General features: G+C 41.9%; 1 protein-coding gene across 1 annotated transcript in view; it reads right to left on the bottom strand.

Annotated features, from left to right (window-relative positions):
* Positions 1-13,720: 13,720 nt before the first annotated feature.
* LOC126279787 (odorant receptor 43a-like) overlaps positions 13,721-13,901 on the bottom strand; it is a 55,343-nt gene continuing 55,162 nt past the window's right edge. Inside the window, exon 7 of the mRNA XM_049979709.1 lies at positions 13,721-13,780. Within this exon, the coding sequence (XP_049835666.1) occupies positions 13,721-13,780 (60 nt within the window). The remainder of the gene's footprint in view (positions 13,781-13,901) is intronic.

The following is a 13,901-nucleotide window of genomic DNA, read 5'->3' as shown; positions in this document are numbered from 1 at the left end:
CTCTCTCTCTCTCTCTCTCTCTCTCTCGCTCTCTCTCTGTTGTCATACTTCACTGATGTTATGTCAAAATACTGTACTACCTCATAATCAGTCTATTTTGTGTCAGTACTGTAATGCCTCATCATCAGTTAACTTCATCTCTGCCTTTTTAATACGTTACAGGGGAATGTAAAAAGGAAAAAGCCTCAGACACAAAAATACTTTGCGTAAAATTTATTATGTTCTAAAGAAACTCAGATGAACACTTAGTTGACAGTGAACATGTAAATCTAAGGAATATTCAGAGTCTAATTTGTTCCTTTTTCCATACTGTAAAAATGCTCTCACTGCCTGATATCTAAGAAAAGGCACTGACATTTTTATACACTGTTTTCTATTAGGTTGATAGTTAACATTATGGTTCTCTAGATAAACTGTGTCCATGTTATTGATCCTTCCAAAATGTATCATGCTAATGGTACCAAAGTTGAGAAAGTTAAGTTCATTTTCGCTGATAGCCGAGAATCTTGGTGTTGGATATATCTTGCAGACCTTCAGATAGACCAGCACAGTCACTCCATATTTGGCGCTGACACTTATTGCCTTCAAGAATGGCACTGCTGCCATTAGCCAATACTAATAATCTTTCAGATGCTTCAAGTTTTTGAACACGGAAACAGAAGAATTCCTGCTTTCTTACGTATGGTAGATAACTTGAAATCAAAATAGGAATGTGATGTTTAGTAGTAGTAGTAGTTGTGCAGATTAGACTTTTGTTTTTTTCTAATGTGATGATGCGTGTAAGGAGGACAGCAACAGCAGCAGCACCGGGAACAGAAGACCAGTGACTTACTTGTACTTGTAGCTGCCTCATTTTATACATATTTTCCCGCTCACTCAGCGACTGTGAACAAGTTTTGACAAGCAGAAGTACTAAGTCAGCGAGTAAATAATTTTGCAATCAGGAAGTATGTAATACGAGGTCCATCCAGAAAGTAAAGAACGTTTGGCGGTATGAACAAAAAGACGGAAAGACGGTTGGAAGATTGACGGGGGGGGGGGGGGGGGGGAGGCAGGGGGAGGCAGGTGTCATGGGAATGTGAGTAGAGGAATTTTAAGGTTTGGCGATATATGGACAAAAAACTGGTGAAGCAAGGTGGCAATGAAATGTGAGTGGCAAAAAGTTATCCTGCTTGCAGCATACATGTTATCTTATGATGAGAAAAATAATAAAGGATCTGCATTTGGTCATTAATGATTAAGTTAGGATTTTGTGATCGATGTTTCAAGTAATTTTCCGTGAAGTCCATTCTATTTTGAAGTTGGAATCTTCTCTTTATCGTTGAACAGAATGCAGGCAAAAGTATTTCTACTATAGAAAGGTGGTGTATATTTCTGGATTTTAGTTTCCTGGCAGGTACAGGAGGATTCCTATCTACATATGGGGGACTCCTATTTGTAACCAATGCGATTTAGTGCTTTCTGAGGAGGCTATAGAAGTGCTGTTTAAACGTATCTTTCGTTACTGGCAGATAAACATGAAGGAAATGTTCAATTCAATAAAAATATGCTGCGGATGAATGTGGGTTTCCCTCCAGAAAGTCACATTACAAATGGTATGGCACGATGTGTATCGAATCACTGTTGTTTTAGACCTTACCATCGCGTGTTCGTAGGGTCGGACAGGATCCAGAAATTCATCAGGATCGAGATGGCGTTAGCTTCTTGCCATCATATCATCATACAGCGGGCGACGGGTGTTGAACATTCCATCTGGGAGAACTCGATTTTTAATTGTTTAAGCCCATTTAAAGAAATTAAACTGATTGTTTCCATCACACCCTCAGTAGTTAATAATCCAGCTCCTCAGTCCTACGATATCGGGAACATCCAGGGTGTTATTCGAACTGATGCTTATTGTAAACCGTAATATTATTGGTTTTAATCAAATTTTTGGTTCTTGTGATTCATATCAAAAGCACTAAGACATGGAACACTACTGATAGACTGCTTGGTATCCAGTGTCACAATATATGGACAAGCTGAACAAAGAAAACTTCTAGACACATGAGCAAAGGGCTATTGTATGGATGAACGAGGGAAATACCTAAACTGTACCATGTGCATCGACTTTCCTGTGCACCTCTGAAGAGTGGCAATTAGGTTTTAATACAGGCGAAGACACGTTTAAGCACCTGAAAATACTGTAGACCAATATTACATCAAACTGCAAAATGCATAACGCAACCTCACTATACTTAACGTAGCTAGTTGCATGAGAGCGCTCATCGAAAGTAACCTCCCGAGCAAGCAGTCATACCTAGCAAAAATGTGGAAGCATTGCGACAAGCCAACAGCCAAAAAAGCCACCAAAAACAGAGTCAGCAATCAAAGATCCCAACGGAAACCAGAACGAGAACCAGAATGCTTTGTCCCTCGTTCATCGGGGCTTTCAAACACGCTGCTCGGCCCGTGCAGTGCTGTGACTGGCTCCTACACGCTGCTTCCGAAGTATGTGCAAGAGGACATGCCTTCACTCGATTAATCAAAGACTGTACTACATCAGGCACTCGATCATCAGGTACAGAATGTCTTTACAACATACTTGCGAGTGTGGACTCGCAGAACAGTGAATAATGTATAAGCTGACGTTTTAACAAACGACTTTCAAACGGAAATTGCTAGGTACTACTGTCTATGTTGATGTTACTTTCCTGTACATCTTAAACAAATGATTTTGCTTGCTAATGTCAGTAATAAGGTCTAAGAATTTGATTTAGCCTCCTCCCAATTCCATTGAGTACTTAATTTTATTGGGAAGTGAATTTAAATGCTGGAAGGATTTGCTAAACTATCTGATAGTAACTGTCCACAAGCTCTGTACGTCGTCCACATAGCTGGTCTAATGGTATATTTCAGAACTCGAACACTGTAATTTAAATATTTTTTTCGAAATTATCCATGAACATTTCAGGAAGTAAATGGACTGTCTGTTTAGTTTTAAGTTGTCTGAGGATGGCCTAGAAACCCAAAAGACGGTTCATAGTGAACTATGAAATAAATATTGTTGTTGAACATCAATACTGTATATTCTTACGAGTTCCGATGGAATATTCCATAAATGTAGCTATGCCTCTTATATATCTTAATTCCCTACCTTACATTTTGCATTTTATTATGTATTAGGCAGACCAACACCGATTACCTTACTATCGCCATGCAGTGATGACGAAAAATAAGGTTTTACTAATGTTTATTCAGCCAGACTTCTGTGGTTATTTACTTCCTTTAAAGTACAGTGGCAGGTATTCCATGAATTTGGAATATATGAATTTACTGCAACAGTTTACACTGATTTTATGTATATTGTATGGCACCTTTAGATTACGTTTTGTTTTTATGTTCCCATTTATCCACTTTACACCAAATATGCCGTCGAATAGATTTATATGTAATTTAAACAGATGTAAGAATCTAATAGATGGATTCTAATCCACAGAATCAATATACTTGTATTGCCAGAGGAAATAAGTAAGTACCACATGAAGATGCGAAAATTATAGCGGTTTAGATGAGCTTCACACAAGAAAATTTAGATTACAGTTTCCACTTTGTATTAGGCCATTCTATTTAAAGATTAAAGTCGGCGCATGAATAGATCAATATTAAAATCTGGAATTCGGTGTATAAATACTATTAGTATTTTACTGTTAATAAGAGCCACCACCAATGCACGTTGAAAATTGTGGAAATTTGGAAATTTGTGGTGAGGTCTTATGGGACCAAATTGCTCAGGTCATCGGTCCCGAACTTACACACTGCTTAATCTAACTTAAACTAACTTGAGCCAAGGACAACACACACACGTACCCATGCCCGAGAGAGAACTCGAACCTCCGACGGGGTGAGTCGCGCGAACAGTGCCAAGGCGCCGTAGACCATACGACTACCCCGCGCGCAATTGATGCAGTTAGGTGCTTTTATTACATCATAACCTGTTTCGCTGAATGAACATCTTTAGACGAAATTAATAGCTCTCAAACTTCTCCTCAGTGCCATGGATTTGTGGCGATATTATGATTCACGAAGTGTAATGGCCTTGGGTAACGATAGGGACACTTTTTGAAGTGTGAGGAGCACACAAATACTCTGCCGACCACATGGCTGAAGCACAGCCAGCAGTAAGAAGAGGGAACACAACACGATGTGTGCAGTAGGCTGTGTGGACACACTGTGTGTCTCGCTCATTATCATCAACATGTGTGTGTTTGTATTGGTATGCTATGTCATTGCTAGTTGTCACAGAATTCCTATATCGGTAAATTGTCGTTTTCCTCTTACACTTACATCGAAAAGATAAATATGTACGTGGAAGGGAACCACCGCTAATATTAGAAGTTGACTGGTGGTGCTGTGTTTTGCCTTTTCATTACTGGTTGCCAATACTATACAGGCTCTGTTAGTCTCTAGCATACGTTACATGCACACCTATAGTGGACAAAAGCTTTCCATTAAGAGCTATACACGCATCCAGAAGGGGAGGAGGAAATTAAGTGAAAGTTCATTGGTCAGGAGGATATGTGATACTATTTCATTGACTATAAAATTCGGTCAAGTTTACTAAGAACACTGCACATTCTCTGGATGCGTGTGTGCACTGATTCGGATGGGAAGAGTGTCATAAAGATGTTGTACTCTTTCATGAGGTAGGCTGGCTCGCTACTGTTCTGACTGGCACTTGATAGTCTGGATGGAGTTGACGTCCAAACTGGTCTCAGGAGCACCTCAAAAACATGAACACCCATGCTATACGTAGACAAGCATTATACTGTTGAAAAATGCCACAAATACACTCTCGCATAAGTGGTAACACATCCTTGACGTACTGTTGTGTTGTCAGAGTTTCATCAGTCACTTCCAGCATGACCTGAAGAAGTCATACCCAATGGCACGCCCCCCCCCCCCCCCACAACCCGTCCCCCTCCAAAACACAGCCACTGCTGTTCTTATCGACCTACGATGGTGAACTGGTGATGCGGGGTAGTGTAGGAGCATGATTCATTGCTGAACTGAGTACGACACCATTCATCTACAAGTATGCTTCCCTATCATAGCACCACTCCAAATATGTGTGTTGTGGTGTTAGCAGCAACCTACCCACAGGACAATAGGTCCATATTATGACTGGTGTTAGTATCCGAACAGTGATGTGGGATAATAAAGAATGGTGCAGAGAGTCTGGTACTTGTTCTCAGCAGGCAGGTACATTTGTGAAAGGGTTATGATGTGCTTGGCGCACAATATGGCGATCCTCCCTTATGGTGGCTCAGCTGTTCAACAGAAAACTTGATGACAGGTATATCTGCCTTCATATTCCCATTCTCTCCAACATCAGCCCACTGTCACATCGGAATGCCCCATAAATCAGATTACAGCACGATTCGGCCAAGTGGCGGAATGTAGACCCACAGTGAGGCCCCTTTATAAGTCAGAGACTAATAACGCTGTCTCAAGCGAGTACAAGACGTCTTCGCGTTCTTCTCAATGATCACTCAAAATGTGATGCAGTTAAGGTCCTTATACACCCTCCCAGGGCTGTTAACAACACTAAACACGAACAACAATAACGCTCTCTGTTGACTCTTCCACTATTCACTCTATAATCACTTACATACACGTCATGGCTGTGTACGTGTATGAAGTTACGCCGACATTCGGCCATGTCTTCTGAGCTGCTTCACTTTTTTTTGTAAGGCAGTATATTTGTGTCTGTAGAATTTTGTGCTTGTGTACTAATAACTAGGACAATTCTCAGTTTTGATGGTAACTATGGAATCATATTTTATTGGGTTTCAGCAGTCTACCAAATTCATTGGAAGACATGTTGTAGAGACTTCATAGGTGGACACCAAGTTTATTGTCTTGTCTGACTGTGACAATGAAGTGTATCATCACTCAGGTCTTTTGATACTGTCACAAAATGTGTGATATGTTACACCGTTAACGTCTGAAAAAATGATCTGCAGAACCTAATGTTTTGGATGGGATTATGTTTTCCAAAGTGGAAGCAATCCAAATGTTTTAGCAATATCATAACAAAGGTACTTCTCTCAAAATTTAACAGAACTTAACACAATAATGTTTATGAGTTCACCCAGAAACTTACCATAGGATTTCGTTATGTCCTTTGTGTTCTTTGCTTCAACACTGCATTTATTTTCTATAAACCTAATGCCAACATCAAGCGCATCTAAGTGTCATTTTGTTCACACTGATATGTAGTGTCTACTGTTAGAGCGTCCGACTTACAAACGTCTTCAGCTCCATAACGCCTAAATAAGAAAATAACAGAGCAATCATTTACTTACGAGCATTAAAATCAGAATTAAAATAATTACAACCGTTTTCACCGATGACACTACTCTACCTACCCTGGTATGTAATACAAAGTTTCTGTAAATAACCACCATATGAAGATGAGCCTGCAGTGGCACTAAGGCTATCAAAAGGCTGGCCGTTTTTTTATTTTTTTATTTTTTAAGGCATTATAGAGCTACTGGTCGCAGTATCAATATAAAGCATGCAGCAGATATATGATTAATCTGCCCAGAAAACGGATCAGTACATAGTAGAAGTGATCACAGAAACGGAATTAGTATATTGCAATCTTGTTCGAAAGTTAAAGAAAATCGTAATGAGATAATTCAACAGAGCACACATTTGCACCATCGACTTCAGTGCTGGCGGAGCTTCAACTAAGCAACAAGCTAACAGGATAGAACAACGTCACAATCGCTCTCTGAGTTGAGTTTCAGCTGATGGGGAGGCATGTACGTGAATATGCCACTGTCAGCTAGGACCTTCGCTGCGTCTAGCGGACCGTACTGTATCTGTGTTCTCTCGTGTTGGCCGGCCAGGATGGCCGAGCGGTTCTAGGCGCTACAGTCTGGAACCGCGCGACCATGCCTTGGGCATGGATGTGTGTGATGTCTTTAGGTTAGTTAGGTTTAAGTAGTTCTAAGTTCTAGGGGACTGATGACCTTAGAATTTAAGTCCCATAGTGCTCATAGCCATTTGAACCATTTTTTTCTCTCTTGTTGGACTGATTGCACTGGAGACGGTTTTGGGCTGTCATGTGTGGACAGTCTGGTAATATCTTCAATCTAGACTGCATATAACTGTCGACAGTCTGCACTGTCATGGTCCTTGTTGATAACAATAATAACTTCATCTATATTTGTACTACGTTTGCTGTTTGGGGAAATAAAGTATCCAAAAAATTTTTCCTACGAAATGACTCTTCGTTGTATTACAACATTAGTTATAGGTTTTAATCGTTGCTATTTGTTGTCTTCCAAAATATTTTTGTTAGTTTTCCACATAACACACCAAAAATGCGTGTAAAGTTCTTCCTAACTGTAGTACAATTACCAGCTGATTAACCTTTATCACCCATGTTCCCAAGCATGGGCTTTTTCTATTCTCTCACGACAATACTCATCGGTAAAGTGACTTGAATGATATCATACCTGTAAGTTTTTGGTGTAGTTTTACCTATTGAAACCGGTTTCACGGTAGTCTTAATTTTTTGGTTGCCTGTGTGATACACAATCCCAATGAAAATCAGAAATCAGTTTTCTGGTAATCTGTATCTACATTTACATCATGCTTCAGAAACTATCTAGTGGTGTGAAGAGGAGGGTACTTCTGGTACCACTAACTGGTACCTACCCACTTCCACTCTCGAATCGTTCGTGGGAAGAACGATTGCTGGAAAACCTGAGTCGCACTACTAGTTCTGTCGTAACTCATTCGAAGATGCAATACATCAAGTATGCGCTGCGGTGCGAAAAATTACAACAAACAGGGATAGAAATTGATGAGTCGTGTGATATTGTTGGCTAGGAGACCTCGAGGGGTGGGTTTAGCCACATAATTGGAGATCTCCTCCCTCCTTTCCCACGTGGTGTATGGGAGTTGTGGCTTAATACTGTCTCTTGAGTGTAAATGACTATAGCGTGTGTACGTGTAGTGTAGTGTCACGTTTGTGATTTATGATGATGGGAGAAGGGAGAGACTGACACCCAGTTCCAGGACATAGCTTACTGCTCTTCCAACAGACGGACCACCATCAACAGTGTCAGAAGCGCTAATTGCAAGACACTGAGCAGAGGTTTGGAATTTAATCCAGGACATTAAAAAAAATTAAAAAAAATGGGTCAAATAGCTCTGAGAACTATGGGACGCAACTTCTGTGGTCATCAGTCCCCTAGAACTTAGAACTACTTAAACCTAACTAACCTAAGGACGTCACACAAATCCATGCCCGAGGCAGGATTCGAACCTGCGACCGTAGCAGTCGCACGGTTCCGGACTGCGCGCCTAGAACCACGAGACCACCGCGGCCGGCAATCCAGGACATTGCGAAGTCTGCTGATCAGGAATTTGGCCTCACATTTCTGCCCCTCTTGCCCACCAAATAATGGTGGATGTTTAATAGAACCACATATAGACAATTTTATGTGTCTCTAACGGAATGTTCTCTGCCGTTGGTGGCTGTCTTTCTATTAGAACGAAGAGGTACTTTTATGATAACGGATTCTACGATGCACTATCTTACTGAAAGTATTCGGACATCTGTTAGCGGACATTCATAGGGAGTGTGTCCATTCTTCGCCTTCGTGACGGCTTGAATTCTGTTGGTAGCACTTTCAATGATGCGTCTGAATGTCTGTGTATGAATGGCAGTCTTAGTTTTATTGGGGCCTGGAGCGAAGTCGACGTTCTAAATCATATTCGTTGGTTTCATCTCTGAACTCTGGACAGGCCAGTCCACTTCCACACATTATTGCCTCTGAGACGTTGCTTTCTGAGAAGATCTGTTGTCTCGTTGGCACAAAGTATCATCGTGTCCGAACTGTTCCTCTACTGTAAGCCGTACACAATGCTCTAAGACGCGTTAAAATCCATTTGCACTTAGAGTTTTATTAAGCACAGTAACGGGTCCACACCCTAACCACGAAAAATATCCCTATACAGTATAGTTCACTGGTGGCAGGTAACGTTCCCCAGGCTTCCGACGAATCCAAACGCTTCCATCGTTATATCTCAGGTTATAGAATGATTCACCATTCTAGATCACTCGTTTCTTGTCATCCACTGCCAAATGGGGTCTCTCTTTATACTAACTCAGTTGTAGCTCAGCACTGACTGCAGAGAAGTGTGGCTTACGAGGAGCAGCTCGACCACTGTAGCCCAAATTTTTAATTCCTTACGCGTAGTCTTTGTACTACACTCATGCTCATAAATTATGGATAATTGCAGGATGTGGTGCCACGCAACGTGGCACCACATAAAACTGGCGCTAATAGCGTACGCACTTAGGGGACACACACGACCCAGATCTGTAAGTGCACGGTATTGGTGATAAGTTGAGATAACAGTCCCGAAATACATGTGCTACAAAACGCCACTGTTTCCTGCATATGTACCCTGACATCAGTATGGGATATGATCACCATGCACACGTACACAGACCGCACAACTGGGTGACATACTCTGGACCAGGTGGTCGAGCAGTTGTTGGGGTATAGCCTCCCATTCTTGCACCAGTGCCTGTCGGAGCTCCTGAAGTGACGTAGGGGTTTGAAGACGTGCAGCGATACGTCGACCGAGAGCATCCCAGACGTGCTCGATAGGGTTTAGGTCTGGAGAACAGGCAGGCCACTCCATTCGCCTGACATCTTCTGTTTCAAGGTACTCCTCCACGATGGCAGTTCGGTGGGGCCGTGCTTTATCATCCATCAGGAGGAAGGTGGGACCCACTGCACCCCTGAAAAGGTGTAAATTGACGTCTCGATATACCTGACCTGTCACAGTTCAGCCGACCGGAGTGGCAGAGCGGTTCTAGGCGCTACAATCTGGAACCACGAGACCGCTACGGTCGCAGGTTCGCATCCTGCCTCGGGCAGTTAGGGTTAATTACTTCTAAGTTCTAGGGGACTGATGGCCTCAGAAGCTAAGTCCCATAGTGGTGAGAGCCATTTTTTTTGTTACAGTTCCTCTGTCAAAGAGATACAGGGGTGTACATGCACCAATCATAATCCCACCCCACACCATCAAACCACGACCTCCTTACAGGTCTCTTTCAAGGACGTTAAGGGGTGGTATCTGGTTCCTCGTTCACGGCAGATGAAAACCCAGCGAGAATCACTGTTCAGACTATTCTGGGACTCGTCCGTGAACATAATCTGGGACCACTGTTCCAATGACCATGTACTACGTTCTGGACACCAGGCTTTACGGGCTCTCCTGTGACCATCTCTGTTCAGTCGTCTGTGGACTGTGTATCTGGAGACAACTGTTCCAGTGGCTGCGGTGAGGTCCCGAGCAAGGCTACCTACAGTACTCCGTGGCCGTCTGCGGGCACTGATGGTGAGATATCGGTCTTCTTGTGGTCTTGTACACTGTGGACGTCCCGTATTGTAGCGCCTTAACACGTTTCCTGTCTGCTGGAATTATTGCCATAATCTTGAGATCACACTTTGTGGAACACGAAGAGCCTGTGTTACGACTTGCTGTGTTTGACCGGCCTCCAGTCGCCCTAGTATTCTACCCCTCATAACGTCATCAATATGTGTTATTTGAGCCATTTTCAACACACAGTCACCATTAACACGTTTGAAAACGTCTGCACACTTACTCGCTGCTCCGTACTCTGACATGCACCAACACACCTCTGCGTATGTGGACTGCTGCCAGCGCCACCGTGCGACGACCGCAGGTCAAATGCACCGCATGGTCATGCCCCGATGTTAATTAAACCCAGAAAACGCCCACCAGAGCATTGTTTCACCATGTATGAGCATTATCCTTAATTTATGAGCATGAGTGTAGATGGACTGCTGGAAGCAGTCTGACATAGACGACTACAACCTTACGCTGATTTCTTTCAGTTTTTACAGCTACCCTCCCCAATGTTCGATGGTTCCTGACCGTTACCACATAAGGTTTAACTGGTCCTTGTTACTTTAGGTTTACATTTCACAATCACATTTTTCACTCAGGTGACACCCATGACCAATACACGTTCGAAGTGACTGACCTCTTCCAACCGACAAATCTGTAGTTACTGTTTCCCTAGTGACAAACCGACGAAGTGTTGTTTTATACCTTTGTGACATCTAGTTGTCAATTATACAGTACCCAGAGATGTATGGAAAATGGTTCAAATGGCTCTGGGCACTATGGGACTTAACTTCTGAGGCCATCAGTCCCCTAGAACTTAGAACTACTTAAACCTAACTAACCTAAGGACATCACACACATCCATGCCCGAGGCAGGATTCGAACCTGCGACCGTAGCGGTCGCGCGGTTCCAGACTGCAGCGCCTAGAACCGCTCGGTCACTCCGGCTGGCGTAGTATGGAAACTTTTGGGCACACAGTGTATATTGCAGCTAAAAGTTTTTCTTCATTGTTGCCCTTACAAACCATTTCTACAAGCTTCTTTCGTCTTCTATTCTTAGAAACACTTCTTCATACGTCAATCTGTCAATCTGTTCCACATAAAACGTATTTTTCTAGAATTAGATTTCAAAACTTTAAGTGTTTTTCCCCTTAATATTTGACTGTAAATTACTAATTACCATAGTCTGTAATATTACGCCCCAGACAAAACATTTAACGATCTCTTTCTTTGTTACTTCTCTTTTTGCCTAATTTTTTTACTTTTTAAAAGCTGTTCCATCTATGTGTAGGTACAATTCGATCTATTAGCTCTACAACTTTGCTTCCACCGTTTTGCAGTAGATGGCTTTAGTGGAAAATAGTGCCGCAAGTCGTAGGTAGTAAGTGTCACGCAGTAAGCTTAGGCATTTGAGAACATAACACCATCAAAATATTAGTCGATTTTTGATTGCATCTTAAAGTAATTTTCTGCTGAATATGTTAACGTGCGAGGCCATTTCTCGTCATCTGCTGGAGGTTTTAGTTTTCTGCTTTGATATGAAGAAATCTGCGGTTGAGGCTCATAAAATGCTGGGTAAGACCTATGATGAGACTCCTGTTAGTGACAGAACTTTGCAGAAAATGGTTTCCATGCTTCAAGAACGGTGATTTTAACGTTGAAGACCGGAATGGTTGTGAAAGCGAGTAAGCTTTCGATGGTACTGCAACCGACGGGAACAATCACAGAAGATCGTTATCGAAAGCGATTGATGTGTTTGAGCCGATCACTGAAAGACAAACGTCCACAATACAGCGATAGACACGAAAAGGTGAGTTTGCAGCATGACAGAGCTCGATCCCATCTCGCAAAGCCCGCTGAAACATATCTGGAGAGGTTGAAAAGGGAAGTCCTTCTCCATGTGCAATGTTCTCCAGACATTGTTCCATTTGCCTACCAACTTTTTAGTTCAATGGCATACGATCTAGCTGCCCAGGGCTTCCTGTCAAATGAACAATTGTAAAATTGGATCGATGCATGGATCTTCTTGAAAGACGCCCAGTTCCTCCGCCTCGGGATTCGTATGCTGTCTGAAAGAATTAAGAAAGTAGTGGCCAGCGATTACCAATACTTTGAAACGTAAATGTTTTGTAAGATGCTCACAATAAAGCCTCGAACTTTGACAAAAGACGGCGGAAGCAGAGTTGTAGCCCCAGTAATTCACTGGGTCCCCGGCCATGCATAACTATGACTGGCAGCAACGGTTTCACTCGAAATGCTGAGCTCAACAAAAGGCTCTTGACACTGCGCTCCATGAAAAGGTTCAGAGTTCGCAAAACTTCAACGGTGTGCGTCACTCTGATGTCTCAGTGATAAAATACTAGTCTTCTTCCTCCCGTATGTAAATTTCGCTCTGACGACCAGGGCAGCGTCACATAACATCGTAGTCACGTGGTACGGTGAAATTTCAAACTCGAGAAGGCGAGGATACGACAATATGCTAAGATGGCTCTTGCGTTCAGTTCAGTTGCCCAACACCGTCACACGTAACAATTCAGCAAGAAAAAGAGACCCTCGAAAATAAACTGTTTGGACCGATGACCGTCGCAGTCTGGTCCCTTTAACCCCCACAAACCAACCAATAAACTGTTTATGTGACAAAACGTATTTTGGAGCATTCTGTTCCAGGAAAAGGAATTTGAAAGAAATCCATACAGTGCTCATGCAATTATATCTGGAAGCAGTATTAACAACTTTGTGAATTCTCGCTTACTCTCTTATTCGCCGATGGTGACTGTTAAAATATCAAAGAAATTGTCCCGATGCAGCTACAAGTGGAGTCGACGTTTCATATAATCATACAATAATACTGGTGACTGTTGCTGGTGACTGTGACTGGTGACTGTTAAAATATCAAAGAAATTGTACCGATGCAGCCACAAGCGGTGTCGACGTTTCTTATAATCATACAATAATAATAAGCATTACGTTGAATGAGAAACACCCTCATTTGAATTAAGAATTAAGATACAAAGAGATTGAATAGGCACACATATAATAAAATAAAGATACCTTTGCAGTCTGAAAAAATTAGTTCTTGACTCAAGAATATTTTACTGAACGTGAAGTTATTTTATTTTAGGTTTAATCCAAGTTTTTCATACATTGTGTTTTATGAATAACGTTGAGCTGTGCGACTTTCTTCAGTATAAAAATTTGTTTCAGGAGAAAATATTCTACGTTGCGTTTCTTAATTTTAGTTCGGATTTCACAACACTTTTGGTTTTGTTCTGTTTCACTGAGTGTTATGAAAATGATATAGCAAGTTCAGCAATCCATATGACCCATTCAGCACCTGTGGAAAAAACAATGTTAATGCACTGACCACTAATTAAATTTTAATTACTTTTAAATAAATTAGTGTGTATCATATAGTATGACAAAGTCAGATTATGAATTCTCTGCAACTCAAGTGG

This window comes from Schistocerca gregaria, chromosome 1, assembly GCF_023897955.1.
Source record: "Schistocerca gregaria isolate iqSchGreg1 chromosome 1, iqSchGreg1.2, whole genome shotgun sequence".
NCBI classification, from domain to species: Eukaryota; Metazoa; Arthropoda; class Insecta; order Orthoptera; family Acrididae; genus Schistocerca; species Schistocerca gregaria.
Note: the sequence above shows the minus strand (reverse complement) of the source record. Positions and strands in the feature narration are given on the sequence as shown.